We start from the raw sequence: 27,806 nt of genomic DNA on the forward strand, positions 1-27,806 counted from the left end.
TATTTGATTCTTTAGGATATAAAGAGTAGTGGTACTGGGGCTTTGAATGGGGAAAAAAATCCAAGACATCACATTGCCATTTTTAAAGAATTTATTTGTAAATTCTTGCATAAAATAAGTATTTGGCACTTATAAACAAATGATAATTCTGACTCTCACAGACCTGTTACTTCATCTTTAAGACGCTCTTCTATCCTCCACTCATTACCTGTATTAACGGCACATGTTTGAACTTGTTATGTGAATAAAAGACACCTGTCCTTGATTTTTTTTTTTCACATTCTGTCTCTCACAGTTGAAGTGTACCTATAATGAAAATTACAGACCTCTTTCATCTTTTGAAACTTGCCTCAATGTATGAACTAGAGATGTTCAATATTAGCTCTTTGCCGATAATCGATATGGCGATATTATCAAACACTTGATTTCTGATATTAACCGATGCTGATAAATACATTGACCCTCTTCCACCTTAACCTATTTTTAGGCAACACTATATATGTTCTCATGGAATTAACACATTAACGTTACATTTAATGTGATGTTCCACTGATTATATTTCACGTTAAAAATAATCTGTACAAAGTAAGAAAACTGATTCAACTTTATTTATTTATTTTTGAAATTTAGTCTCAAACAACAAGACCGGTTTTTTTTTTCAATAGTGGTGGAAACACCGATTACAACATCAACCGTTATTACATTTTATGGTGAATATTGGCCAATAATATTGCCCATCTCTAGATGTAACCTTCATAACCAACTGTTTTAAACATGTTTCTAACAGGAAATGTCGGAGAACGGCAGTGGAGGGAAGCCGTTGGTGAAGGCCCGCTTTCATTTCAAGCAGAACAACGAGGATGAGCTGTCCTTCAACAAAGGTGACATGATCCTGGTGCTGCGGCAGGAGGAAGGAGGATGGTGGGAGGGGACCCTCAATGGGAAGACTGGCTGGTTTCCCAGTAACTATGTCCGAGAAGTCAAAACCTGCGGTGAGTTAGCGGCATTATGAAAATTTCTGTGTCTAACTGCAGTATTTGCTTGCTTCATGTTACTTTGTTTAATGAGAGTTATGAGAGTAAAACAATAGCATTTACTTGAAAGTGTGTAACACTATTACAGTAGTGTTTGTTTGTGTTAAGTCCTCAGTCATCATTTGGATTTTATCTGTCCTCATCAGACATTGTCAACAAAATGAGCACCGTTCTTTGCTAGAGGAAGTTCTTTGGTAGAAATTTAGGGTTTGTTTCGGAGTTTGTTTTTTACACGTGTACCTGTCATAGGCTGTCTCCATTTTAGCATGTCACTGGCAACATGTCCATATGGTAGGCCTGGGCAATATATAGAGATTCAAGATATATCGAGTTTTCTATTTTGGCGATATATGAAATTTCAATATTGCCGATATCTATTTTTATTTTATAGCTAATTTTATATTACAGTACTCGTTTTAGGAGTCTCTGCTTTTGTCACTTCTCAGAAGAGCATAAAAAGCACAGTTAGATGGATTTCTGAGTGCGTCCTAACCCAGACCTATTACTAAACAAGCCACACTACAGAATTCACTCACACATGCTGTCTCCTTACAGGAGAAAAAGCCAGAATTGGCACATATTGAAGCTGTTTTTTTAATAAATGTGCCTGCGTATTTCTAGTAAGACTTTATTGGGTTAAAAATATCAATATTTGTATTATATATCTTTCCAGAAAGTTATTTTTGTCTTCTTTTGAATAGTATGTTAGGGTTTCAGTTAAGCCTGATTTAAGGTTCAGCGTCCGGACCCATGCCGAGGGCATGCTGTCAACGTGACGCGGTGGTTGGCCCACGTACTTCTGCTTGGAGGGAAGGCCTTGCTATGCAATTGGCCATCCTGCCGCTAGGAGGTTGTGGCTGTGGGTTGTTGTTACAAATGAGCATTAAAAAGCCCTTGTTTATCTTCCGGTCACAGAGAAATATGTTTTGTGTTTTTTAAACATCTTAAAATGTAATTTATTTCTGGATTATTACTTACCTACTGCACCTAACCATGTGTGTTTTGTTCGACACAAACATTAAAACAATGGTTTCAAAACGTGCACTTTATTTTTCAATATAAACATAGGAAACTCGTAATTAAAGTATAAAAGTGTATCCAGCGGAATGTCGACTGCTCCGGTCAACAGTCCCGCCGGGGTGAGGGGGCCCAGACCCGCCGTTGAGCGTAGAGAGAGCAGCCAGATAACCTGGTCCACGGCCCCGGGAAGCGGGGAGTTGGAGCGGGACATCGGTGTAAAGATTGCTTTAAACATGGAAAGTGTCTATTTGTACTTTTGCTGTACGGACAACCCCCGTTGTTATTGGTACGGTTACGAAAGTACAAGTACGCAGCGTCCTAGGTTTAGGGTTAGGCTTAGGTTATAACCCAATATCGCAACATTTTTTAGGGTTTGGGTTAGGTAGGGGAATGTGTTTTCTCGATCAGGCCCCCGGGAGAAGGCAGGCACAGGCTGATGCCTGCATTCAGACAACCTTTAACCAGGAAAAGGTTGTCTGAATGCAGACGCCGCTGAAGAAGGCTGGAAGTTGACAGTCGAAACATGTCAAGAGATTGAAGTAAATTTCCTGAATTTGAATATCGTCATATTGAGAAAAAATCTTGAGAGATATATTTTTTTCCATATCGCCCGGCTCTACCACACAGTTTAATTAATGTATGGTATGACTTTATTAGCATTAGACGAACCTCTCTCTCACTTGTCTTCTACAGAAAAGCCAGCGTCTCCAAAAGGAACTCAACTGACCAAGAACTACTTCAGTGTGGTGAGTCAATGACAACGTTAAGGTCAAAGAAGTGAGAAATACACGATTGATGACTTTTTAACCATTCATATTATTAGTACTATTTGTTATTTTTGGTTTTTTGCTTTTGCCAATGATGTAATATTTGTTTGTTTGTTTCTCTGTTACACTATGGAAGATTCCATTAAATTCTGGAGGGGATCCGAATCAATATATTGACTCTGAATCAGTTTCACAAATAAAAAACATCCCTATCTCTCATCCATGGCAAAATTTCAGAAATTCATATCTCGGTTCGTAAATCACCAGTATTTATGAAATTTGAGTCAGTGATGTCAGGTTAGTTCCTCGATCACCTCTCTCTCGTTACTCTTGTGTTACAGTTACGGATGCACCAAATATTCTGTAACCGAATATAGCAAAAAAGCAACATTCGGCCTTCGGTGGAGTGAGTTGAAAGCAAGGCCGAATAGTTGCGTGTGACGCAATGACGCAAACAACGTGCAGTGACGCGGTGTCCGACGCACATTTCTTACTGCCCGTTTAACTTTGCTGTGCCTGTAAAAGCTCCGTCCGTTTTTTGTGTAGCGCAGCGGTGCTCCGTGAGAACATGATCAGCTTTAATCATCTTCACCTTATAGTTACCATAATTAGAAAGGAGCAGTCAGAATAATCCATGTCACTACAACTTATATCTACTTTTTAATTGTATCTTATTTTATTTTTTATTTAGATTTTATTTTGTTTCCTCACTGGAGTTAAAAACTAATATTTTCTTTTAAAAAATTACAAATATTTCTACAAATAATAGAATTTAAAAAATTAAAGTGGAAAACATGGAATTTGGGAAAAAATAAAACAGAATTTGGAAAATATTTTATAGGGCCTTACGTTTACATTATTAGCCTATCTACTGTCGCTAAGCAGACTTGTGCCAAAAGGACAATGATTCATTTGTTGTGGGTTTATCTATCTTTAATGAACTTTAGTTTTTTTTTGGAATGCATGTTTTGTTTTATTTGAAGGCCTAGTACAAATGTAAAACTTTGTTGGGATTTTTTTTGAAAAGCAAAGGCGACTGGAATATTTAAAAAATGTCAGAATATTCAATAAATATTTACTTTCTTTAAAAAACATGTTTAAAAATGTATTCTAGGCTATTTATGCACTATTAAAAAAAATCAGCCAAGTGAAAAACTTAACCGCATTCGATAGTCGACCAAGCGTTAAATTTTAATTTCGGTGCATCTCTAATTACAGTATAAGTACATTTATTAAAATTAAGAATAACCCAGTGTTAGATGACTTTATCTTTGTCATATATTCTTATGATTGGTCATACCTTTTTATATTCCATGTACTTTTTATATCCAATTATAAAAAATGTAATACAATAATGCTAAAATATAGTGTTCCTTATGTAACGACTTGTACACATTTTATTCCAATTGATGTTGGCCTTAAAAATATAGGTCTAAATTTTTTATCTAAACTATGATTTATCCTTTTATGCTTGGAGTTGAAAATGTTTCCAACATCAAAATAGTGTCCTGATGATTATGATTTTCTCTTTGGAACAAATGTACAGAACAATTAACTTCTTCCCCACACAATGCACACTGCGATAGATGGCCAGATTTCAAAACAGGTTTAATGGCATTTATTTGATCAGCTTATAAAGTTTATTTCAGAGGGTAACGGCATTTCTTAAGATTTTTTTCCGTGCTTTGTGGCTCGTGCAGGTGGTGCAGGATATTCTGGAGCATGAACGGGAGTTTGTCAAAGAGCTGCAAACAGTGCTGAGCAGTTACCTCCGACCTCTGCAAGCCAGTGACAAGTATGAGACCAAACAAATACAGTAGTTTAATCTGATTAACTCACAAGCAGAGAGGGAAGAAAATACTGATTTCAGGAGTTTAATGCAATCTTTGGTAGATATTGAGTCCTTTTTTCAACTGAAACAAATCAATGTTGTCCCTCCAAGGTGTTGTCCCAGTGTTTTTTTTTTTTTTAAGATGAGAGTAGTTTGACTGATGTTTATAATGTGCACTCATGCTGTTATTGGTGTATACAGGCTGAGCAGTGCAGACAGCACCACCCTGTGTGGAAACCTGGAGGAGATACTCACCTTTCAGCAAGGACTCTGTTCATCTTTGGAGGATTGTACCAAGTAAGTGACACAGGACGTCGTCACGGAAACAAACTCTTTATTTATTTTAGATTTTATAAAACTATGATCTTAAGACGCATTAAGCTTGTTGTCACTGTAATATATATTTTAGCTCATTTCCATTGTTGCATGTCTAAACTAAAGTTTATAATAAGGTATTAATGTATTATACCTTACGGTACTTTATTTATTTTTGCAAGAACAAAACATGCATTGTTGTCGCAAAAAGATTGCACTTCGTATAGTGTGAAGAAAGAAACACCATGTAGGGCAGGGGTCACCAACCTTTCTGAAACCTACTTCCAAAGTACTGAATGATGCTGCCAGTTTGAAATACACTGAAATGCTAAAATTTCATGGTTTCACTTTAAGTAGAGGGAAAGATTAGGAAGGATTACTGGCATTAACTTATAAAGGTAGGAAATGCTTAAGTTTCAATATGCAACATTTGATTTCCCTTAATTCAAGTAATTCTTTCATTTTCAAATGACCACTTTTTTATTAGCAAATATCTTTAAATAATCAAACAAAATTATTTTTTTACAATGATTATGTAAGAGGATGTATAAATACACTTTTTTGGTAAAACATTACAATCCAAAACCCAAATCTAAAACAATTTTAACAAAATCCTGTTTGCGTTACTTGAACACATTAAAAAAAACATTTAAATATGGTTAATTTAACACAAAAACACACAATAAGTGCAGCAAAATTTAACTACTAACTATCGCTACACTACACTAAGGGGGTATGTTACGAAGGCAAGATTTCCTCTATAACTTCCGGGATTTAATCAATACATTAGGTGTTTATATCCGTGCCCGACCCAAAACCGACAATTAAAACCTATTTTTTTCCTCATACAAATGACACATTTATGTTTGTTTTTAGTGGTAAGCCTGCCACACAAATAGGTCTAAATCTGATTTGAAAAAATCAGATATTGGTCAGATTTGAGTGTTTACAGTGACCCCCCCCAAAAAAATTGGATTAGGGCCACTTTTGCCTGCAGTGTGAACTCAGCCATCGTGACTTTTCCACAATCTTATGCTTAACAGTGTTTTATTGTTTTTTAAAAGAATGGATCATTGATGTGATGAAACACTGGAAACCTCTAACCTTTAAACAGACTTTATAATGACTGCCTTTGGGCTTGGGAAGGTCCGTAAGTACATCAAGAATGTGTAACGTGTACACAATCAGAATTAAATTCCTAGGATTGTTGAAGCTCATCTGCACTCACCTGTTGGGTCACATTTCACTTCGGAGACAGCTTGTCCTCATGACTTTTAATTAGAAGACATTTGCATATTTATAACTTGTGTCCTATTCATATAGGCCTTGTTTCTCACATCACCTAACGTGTCAAGAATTCCTACAAATATCAGATTTTGATCATCAGATGTTTCTCTGCAGGGTTCCAGAGGGGCAGCAGCGGATAGCGGGCTGCTATTTGAATCTGATGCCTCAAATCAAGAGCCTGTACCTAGCTTACTGTTCAAGCCATCCTTCAGCTGTCTGCATCCTCACAGACCACAGGTTAGTGCACGTTCTCTCAAATCTGCATTGTTTACCTGTCACATGCCTCAAACAATGAAATTATTCATGTTTCTGGTCACAACGAGCTCTCTAGCCCTCTACAGGGATCGTCATCTGTTCAAAAGGTTGTGGATTCCACCAAGACTAAACCTGTTTATGTGTCAAAGTCAAAGGCCATCACTCTCCACAACCTAGATGCTTCTAGGGCTCTCTTGAAAAAGAGATTCCTAATTGTTTTAATATAAAATATATATTTACATTTATGTAAATCCAGCTTGGTAAACCATTAAATTAATTATTAGATTTGTTTTGTATTTGTATCCTTTTAATTATTATTGCTATTTTTTTTATTGTTGTTCTTTTATTTAGATAATTATCCTGAATTTAGTGCAAACACATTTTCGTTGTCCAAAGAGTAATTGTCCTTTTAAATTGCTGCTGGACTATTTAGCCATTAAATCCTTTAAAAAGCAACTAAAGACCTGTCTTTGTAATGTTGCCTTTGTGTAATTGTGGATCAATGTTTAGTGTTAATGTTGTATTTGTGACTTGACTAATGTGAAATACTTGTATGTATGGTGTATGATGACGTATACCTTCTTCTTCTTCTTAACTGTTTTTAAAGTATTTTTCTGAACTTTACTTGATGTAACATATTACGATTCACAGTAACTCCACACGTCCAATGGCATGACTTTACTTGTTTTTTTTGCAGATTTGGATGTGTTAGATTCTGTCTAGGATTTGGGCGTAGTGTGTTCATAATGTTTTAGTATCACAAGGATGACTCAGGCAAGCTTATTTATATTTTTAAAGAAAGCCCTTTACACTGTGCTAAGTTCAGGATCTGGAGTGACTATTGTTGACTCTGTAATTCATCCACTTAGTAATAGAATCCTTCAGGTTGGACCCTTTGGCAGTTATAGTAACGCCAGCTGGTCTGGCCTTTTACTATTCTTTGAGAAAAGTTATATTAGATTAAAACAAGATAACAAAAGATGATTAAAAATAATCAATATGTTAGTTAAAAAAAAAAGGTTTATCAAAAGTCAAGGAAATGTCTTTAGAATCTGTAATCTGGAAGCTATCATTTTGGCCACAAGGTGTCAGACTTGTGTTAATGACCCAATGGGTTTTAGTGCCAAAGGTTTTCTTAGATCCATTCATCATTTTGTTATTACTTTATCTTTTTCGTCAGCTCTTCTAATACTTTTATAAGAGATAAACAAATCTGCCAATTTATGACCACAAACGGTACAAGGCAGGGTACAACTTAGACTAAAAACATCTCCGAAAGTTAAGGTACTAAGGACAACATTGTCATCAATATAGTGAGCATTTTAAGCATTATGATGATGCTAATAGATGAGGCTATCCTGATGTCGATATTTGCTGAACAGAAATCTGAGGAAGTCAACCGTTGACAGGATATACAAATAAGTTGTGGTTATGCAGGCAGGCGTAGTCAACATAGTGTTTTGATGGCAGAAGACTTTTTTGATCTCGGCTTTTACATGATTTAGAACTTCCTGCATAATCTATGTTCTCCACTCAAGTTTGTCTGCAAGTAAACAGTTTAGAATAGATTCATTTGCACTTTTTATCACAAAAAAACTCTAATTAAACACGAGTGTAATTGTATGCTTGGAGAGCAACCATAAATGGGCAAAAGTCTTTAGTATCCCATTAAAACAGTAACATCCAACTTGCAAAATTCTTCTTTTTTTGTGTTTTGCCAGTGAAATTCTGTACACAGCATTTGCAACTTATGATACCAAATGCATTAATTTGCATGAGTCGTTGATTTTAAATTATGAATAATAATAATAGAAATATTTACGGGCAGTTAGAGACATTCTATTTTAAAACGTTACTTTGCCTTTACCACTACCTTTACCATTACCACATTTACACAGCACTATTTACAAAATCCTCCTATTATCGTTGAGGTCAATTTCACCCCATTTCATGACTTTTCCTAATTTGATGGGTAAAATTGATGACATTTTTTCATTGAGCTAAAACATACTACATGCATTGGTGTTCATCTGGGGTCAGTTTGACCCCAGATGTTTTAGCTGTGTAAACTTTGTCTGTCTGTGTTTTGCAATCTGCAGGCTTTCTCTCTCTCTCTCTCTGTTGAAAATATCCTCTAGGAAAAGGTTTACTATTAACAGCGTTTTGGAACAGCTCTTTCACAGTAAAAGCGACATAGAGGAGATCTGTCTGAAACTTTATAGTGAATAATCTCAAATGTGATGCAAAAACAATTTTCTGAAAATCATTTTCTGGAGGCAAATATCCCTGGGGTCAGATTGACTCCAACAGTTCAATGTATTAGTATTATTTTAGGATAATAGGAGGGTTAAAACACCGTGCTTTCCCTTGCGTCACTGCCCACAGAAATATATAGCATTTCTATCATATTACGACTCTGTTTTTGTAGAATGGGGATTCTGTTCCAACAGGAATAAGCTGCTATGGGTTTTTTTTTTTAAAAGAGCCTTTTATTATGTGTGTGTTTCTAGTGAAGAGCTGGACAAATTTATGGAGAGCCAGGGAGCAAATGCTCCAGGAATCTTGACTCTGACCACCAGCCTCAGTAAGCCCTTCATGAGGCTCGACAAATACCCAACGCTGCTGCAGGAGCTGGAGCGACACGCAGAGGTAAAATAAACATCACACACTGACTCACTGCGCTGCACATAGAATAACTTATATTATGAAAAATTGGAGGTTTGATTGTTTGAGTGGTTCTCATGGTGACATGCTCACATTTTTGACAGTTGGGATGTGCACTAACTAACGCCTTGTCCTTCCAGCTGCTTTGGTTGATCCTGTGTTGTGTGTTGTTCCACAGGAAGCCCACCCTGACTACACAGACATTGTAAAAGCAACAGCCGTATTTAGGACCCTCGTGGTAAGTGAACAGATCACGACTCCTGAACCAACAGTAGATTCAGAATAGTCTCTAGCTGTACAATCAGTGCAGAAAAAGCCTCAGGTGAACACGTAAACCTTTTTATTCCATTTGTAATTACTGGATTGTAAAGCCTCGGGTTCTCCTGTTGTTTGTGATTAACTACAAGGACAATTAAAGCATGAGAACATGTTTCACTTAAAAAAAAAATCCACAACTGGAAAACAATGTTTAGGCTCTTACATATGTTTGATGGAATGATGGTGAAAATTAAACCATCATTAATTAAAAAAAAAAAACAAAACCACAAATAACAACACTATTCTTCTATTTACTTTTTTCATGAGGTAAATACCAAATTTGTTTGTGCTTTGATTATAGACCCCTCCCCATTGCCACTAGTATTTATTGGCAGTGATCTTAGCTGAAAAGTAAATGAAAAATAAAATCAATGTTTTCTCATCAGACTTAAATAATTGAGCAACCAGTCTTCACTGAAAGAGACAGGGCTCAAGAAGAATGAATTATTCCGTTTTTACCCTCTTGGGCTTAAATGATAGTATTACTTCCATAGTGGGTGTGTTATAAAATGTGTTTGTAGTGGAATTATCTTTGAAACGAACACTTCATTTCTACCCAAGCTCACGGCTTAAGTCGTTTCCCTGCGATATGTTCAATGCGAGAGCTGAAAGTGACTCACTCTTTGTTTCGACAGGAAGCTTAAGCGGAAACGTGTGTGTGCGCGCGCGTGTGTACGACAGTGTGTGTGTGTGACAGTGTGTGTGTACGACAGTGTGTGTGTGTGACAGTGTGTGTGTGACAGTGTGCATGCATCTTCTGCAAGCTCACTGCTTTTTTTATTGCCTATAAAACCTCATTTGAGTGACAGAAAGCTATCAAATTTATCTCATAATGTTTTTCCCGGGGGTTGAAAAAAGGATCAACTCTTTCAGAGCCTTGAATGCATAACAATTATTAAACAAAGTTTGTATTAATTTAATTTAAAATGAAATTCTCTACATTAAATTAAATTAGTCTCAACTTTAAACAGACACTACATGTAATTTTGTATTTCTGTGAAGTAGTTGTTAAATCCTCAGTATTTAGTCCTTGTTCTTAATTGCCAATGAACCCTGAGGTTTCCTGTCATTAATAAAAGTATTGTGTGTTTTCTGTGTGTTTAGGCACAGTGCCAGGAGCTGAGAAAGCGCAAGAATCTGGAGCTCCAGATCTTATCAGAGCCTGTGCGTGGCTGGGAGGGCGACAGCATGAAGAGTCTGGGTCATGTGACCTACATGTCTCAGGTCCATGTGAGGAACGGGTGTAGTGAGGTAAGACTATGTGGAGGTGTCTTCATTTGTATTTGTGGTTAGGGGGGAAAAAAACCAAAAAAAAAAACTGTTCCACATTTACATTCACCCCATTAGTCACAGCTAACAATAGTAAAATTACCTTATTTTCCATTTAGATTAAATAAAAGAAGACACAGCAGTTTTACATCCACGTAGACTCGCCTTGATTGCGATTATTGTTCTGCATTAGAAAAAGTGTGACCTGCTATGCCTGAAATGTTGACACCAAATCACCTTATTTCTTTCTGTTCCAGGATAGAGACGAGCGCTACCTCATGTTGTTTTCTAACGTGTTGGTGATGCTCTCTGCCAGTCCTCGAATGAGCGGTTTTATTTATCAGGTACCTACAGTGTTTATTATTGATAACATTTAGATTTTGGATTTCTTTATTTATCTCAAACATAAAAAATACCATTTAAAGCAATCTTAGCTTACTTAGCCCCAGCAATGTTTGAGAAGGGGCAGAAGGAAGCTTAACGCTTATCTAGTCCTGCCCCTACTTCCATGCTATTTCACAAAGAATGAAAGAAATCTGACATTTGAGCAAATACATGTGTATATATATATATACACATTAGGGTGGTTCACAAAATTAATTTTCACCATATTTTTCCAGCTCGCTTTTTGCCTTGTTCACATTGACGTAAGCATATGTACCAAAAAATTTTGTCAATCACTGCACATTTAGGGGTAACACACTTTTTCACAATAGTGTTTGAACTATTCTAATGTTCTAACTATTAACTAATAATGACCATACTTCCCTTTATATTGTTAAAGCTACTGATATGTGTGAAAGTTACACATTCTTTGGTTGAGCCGTAAAAAATGTGAGAAAGTGTGCCACACTTTACGGATGTTATATTGGCCTTATTTTTGGTACAGCATGTTCAAAATATCAATAGGAACAAGGCAAAATGTGATCTGGCAAAATTTGGAAAAAAAATGTTTATACCAATATATTGTGAAACATCCTAATATACATATATATAATTACACAACAAAATACACCCAAATATAAACAAAAACAATCATTCATAGGTCTTCCTACTTACATAACATCCACATGTCCACCTACTAATAAGATTCTAGTCTTTGTACTGATCTAAAAAGAAAAAAAAATATATATATATTTGTTGTTACAACTTTTATGTTCCATATTAAGAAATTCATGCTTTTTATTCTCCTCTGCTGTTTAACACCTTTTCAAACAGAATTTCTAAAAATTAAAGTTTTAGAAAATATTCAATTTAATCTTATACAAAAAAGGTAACAAAGTACATTGTTTAAATGCCAAAAGAGAATATAATTTAAAACAAATAAAAAGTTCAAAAACAAAAACAAACGGTCATTATTTTGTTGCAGGGAAGGCTGCCGCTGACGGGCACTACGGTAACGAGGCATGCAGAGGATGTGGACAGTGTCCACTTTGCCTTCGAAATTGCAGGTATGCATTTCCAAAAATGAAATCTTTTTGAAGAGGGATGTTTCAGAAGCCAAGAGTGCTTCAAGCCCTTCACTCTTCACATATATGCGGTTTTCAAAGCAACACATTCAGACCAGAAATACAATAACTGACCGCATAAGACGTGAACTAATGGAGTTATTGTTCATGTGTCCGATGTTTGCTGCAGGAAGCATGATCGACCGCATCACAGTGTTCTGCAGCAACGCTCAGGACTTACAGGAATGGCTGGAACACCTGCAGCCGTTTATCAAAGGAGGAAGCCCCACAGGCACGATTTTAAAGGTCAGGACCTGCTAAAGACACATGGACTCCCAACATCATAAAGTCAGCAAACATTGCTTTGATGTAGTTCATGATGCCTGCCTTTCTTCACTCAGAGTGTGGAAGGCAAACCCCTGAGCATGGTTGGTACCCCAACTCACCTCTCACACCTGGGCAGCCTCAGTGCTGTGAGCCGTGGCCCCCTGGAGCCCCCAAAGATCAGCAAACCCTGGTCTCTTAGCTGCCTGCGCCCTGCCCCGCCCCTCAAACCCTCAGCTGCACTTGGCTACAAAGAGGTAGGAAAATGGGGTGTTGCACTTTTCACATTTCAATATGTGTTGAGCTTAGTTTTTGCAGTGCTGGTAAGGGTTTTTCAGACTTGAATTGGTGAATAATTGAAGGACTTCTAACGAGTACCTGAGAACAAACAAAATAATAAATTAGTTCCAGCTCAAAATGAATACAGTCTCATTTACTCCTAGAAAAATAACCATTATCCAACTCTGTGTTAATTTAAAACTAAGGATCTCCCAGAAAAAAACTCATACGTAAGGACACATGAAAGCGATCATTAGATGCTTCTGACGAAGACTGACAGTTGGCAGTCGAAACATGTTAGAAGATCAAAGTAAATTTCCTGAATAAAGTTGTCTGAATAAATGAAACCTTCACATATTATTTCAAAAAAGAAGACAAAATGAACTTGCTGGAATTACATTACAGTTTAGTTTTAACTTGGTATTATCAGTCCTATAAAGCACAACATAACATGTTTTACATTTATCTATGTAACTTCTTTATAAGTATCATTTAAACTGACGAATTGTAAGAAATACCGGTGAGTAGTTTTAGTCTAATTCAATTTTTGGTTATATTTTTCATACTTAAAATGTGAACCAATAGTTTAAAAAAAGTAAACAGTCCCAGTAAATAGAATACCCTTCTTTCAAACCAGTTAAGGAACAAACCATGGCCATTGGGCTGGAGTGTGATAGATTATTTGTCACTTTTTTACATTTAATGCACCATTAAGTAAAACAGAATCCTATTTTCTCAGCTCACTGTTTTCACTGTTTGTTTTTTGCACAAATAGTTCCTAAAATGTGTTCCTCAATAACAATAATAATGTTTTGTCATTCGAGTTTGTGTCATTTAAACGCTGAAGATGGATCATTGGAGACACCAGACTTGTATTGGGCTCAGCCAGCGTGCGTGTGTGCGTGTGTAATATTGTGCATTTCCTTTTGCATAAAAGCATCCTTGCCAAGTCACAAACTAGTTGCTTTGTCCGCAATCTGTAACGTGTAACTTTGCAGCATTTCACCTTGCGGTTGTGACCAAGTGTGATACTCGAAGACAGAAACAAACATGCTTGGTTGCGGTTTATTGAATAGAATAAATCTACGGGAACAATACCAAGTAGGCCTGAAATGTGTCCTGGCCTCATTTAGTTCTGATGTGGTTTATTCCACTGAAAGCAGCATCTTTGTTGAGCAAATACTAAAAAGCAAAGAGTGAAGCAGAGATTGGGCTCAGCCTGTGGTCTGTGTGGGAGGTGGAAGCATTTAAACTTGTCAACATTTTAATAACTGTCAGGTATGAGAATGTGCCTCATGCCTAAAGATAAATGCACACTTGGCATTTATGTTTTTTGTGTTTTTTTTGAGCTATTTTTTCTCTAGAATTAGTTTTTGATCATGTTTTTCATACAGGATTAGTACACAAGATGCATTTTATTTTAACTAAATTATATATTAAAAAAGTTAAAGTATGGAATACTTTTGTTTTAGATTATGTGTGGTAAAGAATAATAAATAAATAATGGAATGGTAAATGGACTTGATTTTATATAGCGCTTTATCACCACACCGAAGCAGTCTCAAAGCGCTTTACACATCAGCTCATTCACCCATTCACTCTCACATTCACACACCAGTGGGACAGGACTGCCATGCAAGGCACTAGTCGACCACTGGGAGCAACTTAGGGTTCAGTGTCTTGCCCAAGGACACTTCGACACATAGTCGGGTACTGGGATCGAACCCCCAACCTCTCGATCAGAAGACGACCCACTACCACCTGAGCCACGGTCGCCCATAATAGTAATGATAATAATAATACAGTAATAGAATATTTGCATTTCCTGAAGAAAATGCAAGTGAGGATGCAGGTGCTTGTCTGCGTCGCACTGCATTAGCTTAGCATTAGCATAGCATAGACTTCTGACATCATCACTGTTGAAGACATCATCAGTTAGAACATTAGAACATTCTAATTCTAATTGGAACATTGATGAAATCACTGATGAAGACATCGTCAGTGTTCTAAAACAATGTTCTGACAGAACACGAATAGGGAAATGAAAAGTTAAAAAGTTAAATAGTTGAAAAAGTAGAAAAGTTAGAAAAAAGGTAATACATAGCAGAGTGTCCAGAAAACATTTGACCAGTTTGAGACCAAACTTGTTGGAATCGGTTGAAAAATGTGGGAGGAGTAGGAGTTTGATGTAAGAAGATTAATTATTATAATTTAGGAAAGCGATCACAATAGTGAGGGTGCCACATCCTCACTAAATATAATATATAATTTGAATCATTATATTTTTTATCAATTACATGGCATACATATTATTTGGGCTCTTTCCCCTTTTCAGCATTCCTCATTCTGTCACTCTCTCTTTTTTATGAAAGGTTCTCTATATTCAATCTACAGCGAAGCCGAGTGCACTGGGGTGTAAAAATGTTCACCATTAACTCTCTCTCTCTCTCTCACATTTGTTGATGTTTCATGCACGTTTCCTCTTGTTTCCTCTCTTTCTCCATTCTGCCTCCTTTAGAGAATGTCTTATATCATGAAGGTAAGGTTAGCTCTTACTCACTTTCAGTTTGTGCGTGTGTTTGGGAAACTATTTGGGTGTATGTGTGTCTGTGTGTATGATCGCTTTTCTCGTCATCTGTTGCTTTCCTGTTTTCCGTGGCCCTGTGAGTCACCTCCCACTTAGACCTCATGTCTATTGATGAGGTTGGAGTGGGTGGATGTGGTCATCGTCAACTGAAACGCATTTCTTGTATTTTGTCCACCTCGTGTATTTTGATGGGATGACAGACGATTGGTGAACTGCAATGATGTAGTATGATGCATTGTAGAAATGACCAATCAGAACTCACTTAGCATCTGATTGGCCGAACAAGCTGGAAGATTTAGTTTTAAGTTTTTACTTAGATTTCAGTTTGGGTTTTTTCATAAAAAAAAACAAGATGTCAACGTCTTTTTTTTGATCAACACATGCACACAGTGTAAATACAGGTTTAGTCACAGTATTATTTTTGTGTTTTTGTTTGTCAAACTCAAACCAGCAGAATAACCAATGGATACACAGCTTCACACTGTATCAGGGCTGCTGCTGTTGATTATTTTGGTAATTAAGTATTCTACCGATGGATCCATCAATTGATCGAGTTATCGGATAAGATACACTTTTCTTAATTCAAGCTTAATTTTGAATATACAACAGACAATAAGATTGATTACTTAATAATACCAACCAAATAGTTTGAAGAAAATTTGTGATTGTGAACGCACGTAATTTGCAAAGTAGAAAAAGGAGAATAAAGGAATATTGTCACAAAAAGATTCCGCCACGTGTGGCGTCAACCTAACACAAAAAAACAAAACAAACAAAAACAATGAAAAACAAGCAAATTTGAATTAAATTCTTTACAAAAACTAAATGAGGTTATGAGGCAGTGACAAATCTTTCATCGATTTTCTAATGGAGGTATTTGAGGAATGTGGGCATATGGGCACAGCCTCTTGATGTTTTTAATATATATAATTATAGAATTGAAAGTCAGTCCCAAGTGTCTGCAACACCTGACTGATACGGGTTAAGCTGTCTCTATATCTATGTAACAAAGCCTATTTCCTATTTGCAAAGGATGTTGCATGAAGAAGTAGCCAACCCTGGAATAAAGTATTAGGATATTGATAACTTTATAATTTGTTTGACACATCCATGTTATTTTTTTTTATAACCAGTCAAACTGTTTGCGGCAGAATAAAACTGTCACGGTTGGATCGCATTCGTCCTCACATGCTATGCTGCCCTGTTTGTGACGTTGTGTTGTTCCTTGATGTTTGTTCATACAGGTCTGCACGCCCCTGTAAGCTTGCATTCGTTTTGGACTAAAAGCCTTGGTGTTTTGCTGTGCATTTGTCAGCGTTTAAAAAAAAATGATGTTGATTTATTTGTTTTCTCTTATTTTGACACTCCTTTAGGACTCCAGCAAGAGCCCACGACCAATGAAGAAATTCCTCCCTGGCAACAGAAAAAAAGAACGAAAGCCATCCGATGATGAGTTTCAGATGCGGAAAAGTAAGTCATTCTCCATAAAAACAAATCATTAGGTCATAAAGTATGTGAAAATGTCCAATCAGGGTTCTCGCCAGCACTGTTAAGCATAGGGCCCACCTACGGTGTTATTTTGATCCCCTACCCTGTGATGTCACCCCCCTTACGCTGTTTTAATTAGCATAGAGGGGCTTTTCTGTTGTTTTTTCCCTTTTTTAATTGGTACTGTCGTAATAATTGTAGCACGCTTGGACAGGAAAGGCTCTTCCAGGCTTTCCCGTGTTGTATAAACTCTATTTTTAATCTGCTATAATCGAGAAACACATTCAATGCATACAGGCGATTTGCTCGGATGCTCCCGTCTTTACCTGAGGACCACGAGGGCCTACATAATACCTCATTTAAGTTTGAAAAGCACATCTTCAAATCAGTCGTTTGAATAAAATGTTATTTCTTGTCTATACGATGTTTGGGAGTATTTATTAGTAGAGGACCTATACCAAACATGAGTAACTCTCTAACTCCATTCATCATGACCTTCAACAATTTAACAAATAACTTTTGGCTTTACAGTAAGGCAGTAACAAAGATAAAAAAACAAAACAAAAAATACGTTAGCTTTTTGGCTGTCAGAGGGTTATACATTTAAAAATTTTCTGGGGGGATGCACCCAGTCCCCCCTACAATACTTCCGCCGACGGCATATGATGTGAAATTAAAAAATGTTGTGTTTTTTGTAAAAATGGGTTTTTTTCTGTCTTCTGAGTCTCTTTTTTTTATAGTTTTGCTATAAAAATCCATATTGGGTTATCAAACCACCTTCAGTTCAGGTAAACTCTTCTGTCTTAATTTCTCCTGATGATACTCTTTGGTTTGTTTAGGCACCATCGCTTTAGAGGAGGATGCTCAGATACTGAGGGTGATTGAAGCGTATTGTACTGGAGCCAGCCTTCACCAGACTACCACAGGTGCAACAAATAAATAGCTTTTGTAATGCCTTGTCGGACTGCATGTCTTCATCAGCTAATATAGCTGCGCATGCATGTGTGTGTGTGTGTGTAGCTGTGCGGAAAGAGTGCGTCCCTCAGGTGCTGCTGCCAGAGGAAGAGAAGATTATTGTGGAGGAGATGAAGAGCAATGGGCAGACGGTTATTGAAGAAAAGTAAGCATGTTCGTCAATGCATGTTGCATTAACAGTGATGAGGATTTGTCTGTATTTGAACTAGGATATCAGGCTGTGCTTTAATGAGTTCTAGAAATGTAATATTGATTCTATTCGTAGGGTTCAGATTGAAATGATTGTTTGGTTAGAACCTGGTTGAAGCTTTGTATAAAGGTACTGCCTTTAGAAAACTAACCACCATCAGTCACCCTCACTCCTTTGTTCTTTAAACAAATAGTTTGGATTTATATGAGCACACTTCCTTTCTTTTAGGAGCCTGGTAGATGCTGTGTATGCTTTAAAGGATGAGGTTCATGAACTTAAAAAGGTAAGCCTGTCTTCGTCGAGTACTTTTTATACTTTTGTAACATTGCAAAATGCTAAAATATTCAATGTAATTTTTTTTTACATCAAGTACCGCACACCTTAAAAAACATTTTTTAAGACATGTAGACTGTGTTCTCTCAATGGTTTATTTTTAAAACTGTTGCACATAGATTATTGTGTTTATTTTGACCATTATAATGACAGCGTAATGCCTTATCAATACAACTTTAAGTAAAGTGCCATTTAAGATTTCGTTAAATTACTGGATCAATATACTGATTCTGGATCACTTTCAAAAATAGAAAAACCCTATCGCTCATCATTGGCGAAATTTCAAATATTCATATCTTGGTTCGTAATTGACCGATCTTTATTAAATTTTACTGTTATGTCGGGTTGGTTCTTTAATTCCCACACCGAGTTTCGTCCGGATTGTGCATTTTAATTCACCTCAATTGAACTTTATTTATCTTGCGCAAATTACAACAATAGTCATCTCGAAGCGCATTCAAAGTCTAAAATTCTAAAAAAAAAAAAAAAAAAAACAACAACAAATCCACATGAACATGCATCAGCTAGTGGTGAGAGAAAACTTTTTAAATACAATTCTCCAAAGAAATTGGCGTGCTCCTACATATGGACCTACTGCATTGTGATTAAGTGGGATAGAAATTTCTTCCAAGACTTTAAAGTGTCAATGATCATGGTACCATGATCAGGATCACTGCCAATATCTGGCTAAATAGAGTGCTCCTGTTAAATTTAAGCTGTTCAGTGTATCTATATTTGTGCTTACATGTCTGTATTGGGGAGAAAGTACCATAGCAAATAAAACGTGCTGTTGCTTTTGTTGTGCAGGAGAATAAGTGGATGAAGCAGATTTTGGAGGAGGAGCAAAGGTCTCGTAAAGAGCTAGAGCGAGTGGTCCGAAAACTGGCCAAACAGAAGAATGACTGTACATGGGAGGACAGCAACCACTGAACACACCCATCCAACCATCCATGTGTGCGTGTGCGTGTGTGTGTGTGTGTTTTATGTACCTTTTTTGCGTCTCTACATTTCAATTTCTCAAAGTGGACTTGGACTTCTTTTGTTGATGATGCTTGGAGCTTCTGCACGTCCTCTCTGGGGCAGAGGTGGACACTTTAATACTTTCAGGTGTGTGTTTCAGATTGTAAACACACACCCTTATTGAATAGCTCAGCAAACCCAAGAGGACTCGCTCCTCAGGCCCCAAGACTGGCACTGTGAACACTGGTCTGTAGGTGGAACCAGTCTGGTTCAGGACTATATGCATTGTTGCTGTCTCATGGATATTGAAAGGAGCTTAAAGCCATTAAGTCTAACATGGGCTCTCTGGTATGCACTTACTGTATTTTAATGTCATGACTTTTCAGGACGATATCTTTGTCATACTTCCATTTCATTCAATTCCTGACTGGAAACACATTTATTAATGTTTTCTCACACTTGTGGGATTTGCCTTATTTGTAATATACTAAATCGGACATGGGCAACTGGTCTGACTTTGTTCGGCCCCCAAAATAAATACACAAAATGGAAAAAAAAAATACACAAAACAACACCAAAAATACACTAAACGACTACAAAAAAATCAGAAAAATACACAAAAGGACAACAAATAAACACAAATATACAAGGGACAACAAGTACACAAAAGAACAAAAATACAAAAAATAGACAAAACAGCAAAAATACACAAAATCAACCCAAGAAATACAGAAAATAAAAAAACGACACAAAACGACAAAATGTGGCCCATGGATCAAACAATCACATTTTTGTGGCCCCCACTATAATAAAATTTGCCCATGTCTCTACTTAATAAAAAATACTGCATTGATTTTGGCTTCTTAATGCATTTATTTAGTTTAAAAGTACTGAACCTTTAACAGAAATTTTGCTTTTTAATGTTAATAACTGCATGAATGTAGATTTGCATTTCACAGAAGATCGCATCATCAGAGTTATGATAATATAGATATTCATCATATATATATGTGTGTATACATGCTAACATTTTCAGGGATGCAACTATATGGTATACATAGGAAATATATATATATATGTATAAAAATGTGTTTATACTCAAATATATGCAAAGTTACATTTATAACCTGCTAAATACTTCACCATGAGTTATTGTAGCATATTGTAGCCTTTATTTATTGGCCCGTCATAACACCAAGAATGTAGATTTTAATTTTTGTTCCCAAACATGAGGGGAAGATGCTCCCAAAACAGGATTCTACTGTTAGAATTATGTGATTTTTGTTTGGACGGACCCGTTTTGTCCTGATGAGGACAAATGAGAAAAGGCACTGCAAGAGATTCCCATATTTGTGCAGCTTAGCTTTATTAAGTGCCTCCCAAATCAGGTCGATAAACATTTGGAGAATTTAGCACCAGATTGGGACTGAATCTGTATGTTTTCTATAGAAAATGTGATAACACAGCTTTTCTTCATATGCCATTTGCCCACTGCGGTACATTTTCTCTCGTGTTTTTTTGTGTACTGTTTTCTAACCTTTTGTGAACTGCAAAGATGCAGTGAGTGCTGTTGAAATGCAATAAAAAAAAAAGGAGACTTGCTATACCAGCTGGGCTCAGATTTGGAGAAACTGCAATAATGATAAATGAGTTTAGGCCTAATTTATGAAGCAAAATGTTCCAGAAACCAGGGTTAGGGTCAATTACATTTTTCAATTACAATTCAATTACGGTAACTGGCATTTTTCCCAATTACAAATTCATTTGAATTATCATTTTTCCCGAGAAAGTCAATTACACTTACGTTCTCAACTACTGAATTTCAATTACAATTTTACTAACTTTTATTCATATAGCTTTGTAATGATTATATGTGCTTTTGTACAGTTGTTTTAGCATCTTTACATTTTAGTGCATTGATTATAACATCTTATGACCAACTATTGACTACATTTGGAATATAGCAATAGCTATAAACTCTTTGTAAACAACATCAGTTACATGCACATTATTATTACTCTGTAAAATTGTATCGTCCCTATTAAAAAAAAAAAATCTATTATATCCCAACTCTAACCAGTTCTGACCCTCACCACCTGTATGAGTGTGAAGATTCACCAACGGGTAGTGGGAAAACTTGATTTTTAATAATAATGAACTACATACAGTATGTGTTAGCCATAGGACTGTTTTGCATTTCGTGAAATTATAATTGACATTTTTTTATCGAATTTCCATGGTAATAACAATTGCAAAGTCAATTGTCTGAACTCAATTACAATTCAAATACATATACAACAGCAACAGATTTTTTTTCAATTACATTTTACGATTATAATTAATAATTGACCCCAACCCTGGCAGAGACAGACACTGTGTCCTATTATCAAGTCCTTTGCTATTCACAATTACCGTACAGACTGAATGTCATGGTATTGTCTTTTCATCACAAATATGTAGAATGTCTCAGAATACTGTAACGTACAATCCCATAATCATTAAGCCTTCAGTGCACTGTGTCAGGTACGAGGCAGCGATGGTACGCTCACTATTCCTGCTGATTCCTGTACAGACTCGGGGCTCAACGTGTGTTTCTTCTGCTGAGATTGTTTTGTTTTGCAGTTTCTGTTCATGATGAATCACCACATACTGTTGTTTTTAAACTTCCAGTTGCCTCAGCGAGCACTTAATGGTTGGGTAGGGGTCGAACCCCCAGTGTTGTGTGTGTATCGTGGTGTGTTTGTGTGTTGTATTTTCTATGCAATTATTGTTGTAATGCTTTTTTCTTCTTCTTGATATTCTGTTCTTTATGTGACGATGATGGTCATTATTTTATTAAAAGTTTAATATAATAATTGGGATTGAAGTTTTTTGATAACTACATCTTTACTGTGGTAAATACTTGCATTTGTAAACCCAGAGAGAGAGAGCATTTATTTTAAAAATGCTAGAAAGTTTGTAACATATGGTCTGCACATTTGGCATAAGCGCTGCTTATTTTACTTTTTAGTTTAATATTTCTATTTCTAATATATTTAAGTTCAGGGGCCAAATACGGAGCAGTTTAATCTCAAGTGGGCCACAGGTGTTATGCGGGAAAACGAGTAATTTCATCGTTATTGTGCCCTAGTTTGCACTTTTATATATACATAAAATACAAAATATGTAAGAAACCGACTATATCCAAGCAATAAGTCATAGATATTAGTCCCAACAGGATTTTCACCTCAAGTTTCCCAGCTTTTGTGACAAATTTCTATTTAATTAAAGGAAATTCTTTCAAATTTTGAGGAAATTTGAAAGAATTTTGTAAGAATTTTCCGTTTTTTCAACTTTCAACCGAGAAAACTGCGAGTCCCCGCAAATATTGTTGAGTTTAATTTACACAACGATTCATGTTTTCTATGTCATTTTTACTTTCTCCTGAGGGCCGAATTGGATGCTCCAAAGGGCAGGATTTGGCCCCCGGGCCATGAGTTTGACATATGTGGCTTAGGGCTTCATTCGGTGTTTATTAAAGATTTAAATTACAATAATTAGTCATTTGAATGAGTACTTTCTACTTTGTGTTGTTAGTTATGTCTTTGAAATCCCGTTACTTTTCAAAGAAACTAATTTTGTTTTTTACTTGAGTAAAGATTTAACAAGCCTAAGCTTTTTATTCATGCATATTTTATTTTTATTTATTTTTTGACAGCAAACAAGCTTCAACAGGATGGAAGGGTTGAGTAGAAAAAGAGACATCCTGTTACAGAGCACCACCTCTGCTTTCACACCTTTATAGTATCATGATTTCCATGCTGCTGCTGCACTTTATCATGTTGGTGATTTGTGGAAAGATTGAGTTCAGTTTAACAGCCATGTTTGCCCTTAACAAAGGAAATAGTTTTATTTGATTTAGTTTTAAAGTTTCCTCGACACCTTAAAGTTAACTGAAACAATTAGGATGCAAACTCCTCAAACCATCAAAGTATTTAAATTTTTGTATCCAAAAGAATAATAATAAAAACAATATTAAAATACTTTTTTTGCTTGTAACTTACATTTGCTTGTGAACAAAATTGTCATTCTGTCTTTGTTCTGGCTGGCGTGTGCAAATGTAGTAAAAGTGTAAATATGCATCTGATTAAAATGGACTTAACTGAGCTGTTCTTCAATAAAAAACACTTTTTATAAACCACGAGCCACTTAAGTCTTTGAAAACTTGCAACAACCATCACATGGTGACACTACATCTTCTCTGCTAGTGAAAATAACATCATTCTGCAGCAAATGTATCAGGGTTAGTGGTCTTGTACCAGCTCTATTGTACACTTAGCGTGATTCGCGTGAAGTCATTTTATTAAGTCATTCTAATTTTTGTTTCATTCCAAAATATTAAAAGTGTAGTATGGAAAGCATACATTTAATATCAGTGAATTCAACCATACTTAAGCTAGTGTTCAAATCAAAACTCAGTTTTGGTTAACTAACGCACTTCACTAGTAAAGCAAGAAGTAAAAACTCAACGCTTCACTACTACTACTAGAGACACAAAATTGTCTACTATAGGGTCTACTTGTTCACAAGTGTGCCAAAAAGCTTTTTTAGTAGAACAAAGTTTGTGTTTACTGGTACTTGTATACTCCAAATCTAGTTGTACTGGTACAGTGATGCCCAATCTTTTTGTACTGTGTCCCCCCTTTGCATTTTTGTCAAACCATGTGTACCCCTCTTCATATCATAAATACCGTCTCTATAATTTAATATACTTTTTCATTTTCATTGGTTCCCTATGGTTTAATCTAAAAACTCAATCTACAAACTCAAAACAATAATAATAATAATTATATATATATATATATATATATATATATTTATTTTATTTTATTTTTTTATTTTAATTTAATTTAATTTAATTTAATTTAATTTTTATTTTTATTTTTTTTAAATATACCATGCAACTTTTATATAACTAAATACAGTTGCCTTTGGAAAATGTAGCTAATTATTGTCTGCTATTGTCAGAAGTGTGATAAAAGGGCATAGAAAAATCCTGTTTCAACAAATTACTAAAAAAAAAAAAAAAAGTATTTTATTGAGCAATACTGCTGTTAGTTTGTGGTAAATTTGTCCAAAAAAAAAAAAAAAAACCCTAAAAAGTAACTAGGAATGTTTCCCAATTATTTTTAAACTATTTTTTAAATTTTTCTGAGAGTACAGCCTGCAATGTGCTCCTGTACTCCTGTTTGGGAACCACTGTACTATAAGTACAGTTTATAATTTATTCATAATGCTCTTTTTGCAGATAAAATCACAAAGTGCTGTACAGAGCTGTGGTGAAAATACAAGTGCAACATCATAATCGAATAATTAAACATGGGTGCATATACATCATAAGAGCAGCATCATAAAAGGATAAAAAAATAAAATAAAATCCAGTTAACTAAAAGCTTTTCTGAAAAGCGAAGTCTACTAGTAGACTGTTTATAGCCTCTTATTAGTACTAGTAGACCGAATGCAATTTCAAAATAGGAGGGATTTAAACCGGCTTACAGTTTCCTCACGCCTTAGTAAACCAAAATTGAGTGCACGTACTCCAAATATGAGCACAAGTAGAACTTGAATATGGTTGATATAACTGATATCTAATCAATACTCAAAAGGTTTTCCATAGTGTACGATCCAAAAGTTCTTCTACATGATCTACATGGCTATTTTTTTTTCATATTGAAGTCTACAGATGATGTAACATTTGGGAAATATATGATACTGAGTGACAATAAATCATGTTTTAAATACAGAAATCTGTAGTCCGCACGAAAAAAACCGAGAGATTTACATCAAATTTAAAGCCAATTCTCAGTAGGGAAGGCTACAAAGGCAGAAATAATTGAACGGACATCAAATGAAGCAAGTTCGGTGATAATAAAAGGTTATTTTACAAATACTGTAGGAGTTCACACAATCTCACACACATTAGTCTGCACATAACATGCCAATACCGCACATTTTTAAAAGTTTAATGTAATAAATTAAATGTTTGTGTTGTCCAGGCCTCTCTTAATTCCATTACTGGATTTGTTAATAATGCAACTCTCAATCATACAAAGTCTCTCAATGCAGCTCAGATCCATGGTCAGACATGTGATTTCCTACACTTTGTACGCCCCAAATGTTGTTGAAGTCTCATCATAGTCTACCAGCGAGACGTCTTGTACCCAAAGGCTGAGCTGGTTTCCTTTCTCCAGGGTCACCAGCTGTCCCTGTGTGGCTGTGCACGGGTGAGGGATGGACGACGATGATCCGTCCAGGCTGCAGAAGGACTGCATCACCACCGTCTCCTCTTTTCCCACACTCTCCCTCAGCTGTACTCTGCTGGCCAGCGGACGCACTGTGTCACCTTTGGAGAAGGTCACTCTGGAGTAAACATAGTATTCTCCAGGATGTAGGATAGTCAACCAGCTTTTGTTGCGTAGGTGGATGTTCTGAAGCACAGAGTGGCGAGGGTCCCACTGGAGGATACCCGCTGTGGAGAAAGAGACATCATTTAGGAAAAACACAAAAAAGTAAGTTATAAATGTGTTTCATGGATTCATACAAAGTTTCTTCAGTGGGGTGTCTGATTGCTTCTGAACCACTAGGTTTGCTGAGGCTTTCGAGAACGCTACCATTTGATCTGATGGGTAAAAATCTCCTAGAAAGATAAAAAGCATAATGAAACATCAGAGGGAAAAGGTAACAAGCAAGAGAAAAAAAGATATAGATACAGAGAAATGGAAATAATACAAAAAATACACAGCAGTTAGAGAGTAAACAGATATAGAGGACAGTGTGTTTCTACCTCTTTTCTCAGATGAAGGATGTCTGACCTGTAAATATAGAAATTTGAAGTATAAGTAACACAAAGCATGAAACAAATAGTGAGAAGTGTGAAGTGTACTGATATATCCTACTCAAGTAGAAGTACTGTTACTTGATTTAAATTGTACTCAAATACAAGTAAAAAAATAGCTCAAATCAATAGAACTCAAAATAAAAGTTACAAGTTACTTTCACGCCCCATGTTTATTTTTGCTCATAAATCTTGCCACAGTGCCCTTGCATACAGTAAACATCTCATGTATAAACTTCAAAAGGAAGAGAAATCTTGCACAATTGGAACTTAATCTATTTTCCACAAAGGCATCTGTATAAAATAAAATAAAATAAAATAAAATAAAATAAAATAAAATAAAATAACACCAATGAATTCAATTCAAAATAAATAAAAAAATTCTCATGCTCTAAATTTATTAACTCTAAAACAGAGAAAATAACCAGCATTCACTGCTGTTTTGGTGCATTATGTTTAATCTAATGTGATGCATTTGATTGTTATCTAGTCATTTAATTAAATGTAGTTTCACAATGTCGTTGATTATTTTAAAACAAAAAAATAATAACTTACTCATTAACAGGTTGGGTGTAGAAATGTAACTAATTACTTTACTTCTTTTAAAAACGTACTTAAGTACAAGTACAATTACTGATTTAGAAATATACTCAAAAAAGTACAAGTACCCTTAAAAGCAACTCAATTACAGTAATGTGAGTACAGTACTAGTAATTTGTTACTTTCACCTCTGACAAATAGTATAGATTTTCTACATAAAAGGTTCTAAAAGAGCATTTCCACAACTTGTACACAAGATGTTTCATGTATTAACATGTATAGCTTAGCTAAAACTATATGATCATTAGTTTAATTGTTTAATGTAATATTTGCTTTAATTCTGCAAATCAATATATACATTAAAAAATGATAATAGAGGATTAAAAATGATTTTTGTTACCATTTGGTTTTTGTAGAAAACAAAGATGAGAGTTGCAACAGATACTGAAAGATGCAGCACAGCTACAAAAACCAAGAAGCGGATGAGATGCTTGTTGGAGCCTCGTGCTGGATGTGATGCTGGGATGAGGATTGGCTTGGCCCACCTGTTGCACGGAGGCCCCGGCGGTGGAGCCACGCAGGTCTGGTAGGTGTCGATCATGGTGAGGAGAAGAACTGAAACCAACAGATGCCTCTGATATCTGTGGCATCCCATAAGCTTTAGAACGACTGGTCTGTGAGGCAGAGACTGTCTGCTGCTACTTCCTTGAAGCTCAGATGTTTTCATCATGCAGAGACGTGACTTTCGATGAGTTGCTCTCTCTGTGTGTGTGTGTGTGTGTGTGTGTGTGTGTGTGTGTGTGTGTGAACTGTCAGGTTCTATATTTTTACATTGAATATAGCTCACATCCCAGATTCACACTATCTGTGTTTTCACATGTTGTGTGCTTATACATATTTGCTAGTTTTGTTTTTATTTGTATCTTCTCTAAAGACCAGCAAGTTCAGTTTAATTTAAAACAGCTCAAAATACAAAAATGACCACATAATCCAAGTTTATTTTATTATAGTTTTAATCCAAAACAAAATTTATCTAGGCAGTTTACGA

General features: G+C 35.8%; 2 protein-coding genes across 4 annotated transcripts in view; one reads left to right on the forward strand and one right to left on the reverse strand.

Annotated features, from left to right (window-relative positions):
- arhgef6 (Rac/Cdc42 guanine nucleotide exchange factor (GEF) 6) overlaps window positions 1–27,560 on the forward strand; it is a 38,765-nt gene extending 11,205 nt beyond the window's left edge. The window contains exons 5-23 of one of the 3 annotated variants that reach the window (XM_028460499.1): window positions 788–992; window positions 2,748–2,800; window positions 4,522–4,616; window positions 4,854–4,949; window positions 6,369–6,491; window positions 9,020–9,158; window positions 9,352–9,411; window positions 10,596–10,742; window positions 11,018–11,104; window positions 12,130–12,211; window positions 12,399–12,514; window positions 12,610–12,789; window positions 15,330–15,350; window positions 16,772–16,868; window positions 17,726–17,812; window positions 17,907–18,006; window positions 18,280–18,334; window positions 19,192–19,347; window positions 27,522–27,560. In XM_028460499.1, coding sequence (XP_028316300.1) covers window positions 788–992; window positions 2,748–2,800; window positions 4,522–4,616; window positions 4,854–4,949; window positions 6,369–6,491; window positions 9,020–9,158; window positions 9,352–9,411; window positions 10,596–10,742; window positions 11,018–11,104; window positions 12,130–12,211; window positions 12,399–12,514; window positions 12,610–12,789; window positions 15,330–15,350; window positions 16,772–16,868; window positions 17,726–17,812; window positions 17,907–18,006; window positions 18,280–18,334; window positions 19,192–19,314 — 1,866 coding nt within the window. In that variant the 3' untranslated portion in view covers window positions 19,315–19,347; window positions 27,522–27,560. Of the gene's footprint in view, window positions 1–787; window positions 993–2,747; window positions 2,801–4,521; window positions 4,617–4,853; window positions 4,950–6,368; window positions 6,492–9,019; window positions 9,159–9,351; window positions 9,412–10,595; window positions 10,743–11,017; window positions 11,105–12,129; window positions 12,212–12,398; window positions 12,515–12,609; window positions 12,790–15,329; window positions 15,351–16,771; window positions 16,869–17,725; window positions 17,813–17,906; window positions 18,007–18,279; window positions 18,335–19,191; window positions 19,949–27,521 lie in introns of those variants that run through there. The other 2 variants (XM_028460498.1, XM_028460500.1) reach the window with 2 other exon arrangements.
- Window positions 24,712–27,640, reverse strand: cd40lg (CD40 ligand). Its single transcript, XM_028460501.1, has 4 exons — window positions 27,159–27,640; window positions 26,168–26,195; window positions 25,925–26,020; window positions 24,712–25,852 (listed from the first exon to the last, which is right to left on the reverse strand). Exons 1-4 carry the CDS (start codon window positions 27,486–27,488, stop codon window positions 25,479–25,481), a joined length of 828 nt encoding a protein of 275 aa, XP_028316302.1. The 5' UTR covers window positions 27,489–27,640; the 3' UTR covers window positions 24,712–25,478.
- Between the last annotated feature and the right edge of the window lie 166 nt (window positions 27,641–27,806).

Source organism: Gouania willdenowi, chromosome 10 (genome assembly GCF_900634775.1).
Source record: "Gouania willdenowi chromosome 10, fGouWil2.1, whole genome shotgun sequence".
In the NCBI taxonomy this organism is placed as follows: Eukaryota; Metazoa; Chordata; class Actinopteri; order Blenniiformes; family Gobiesocidae; genus Gouania; species Gouania willdenowi.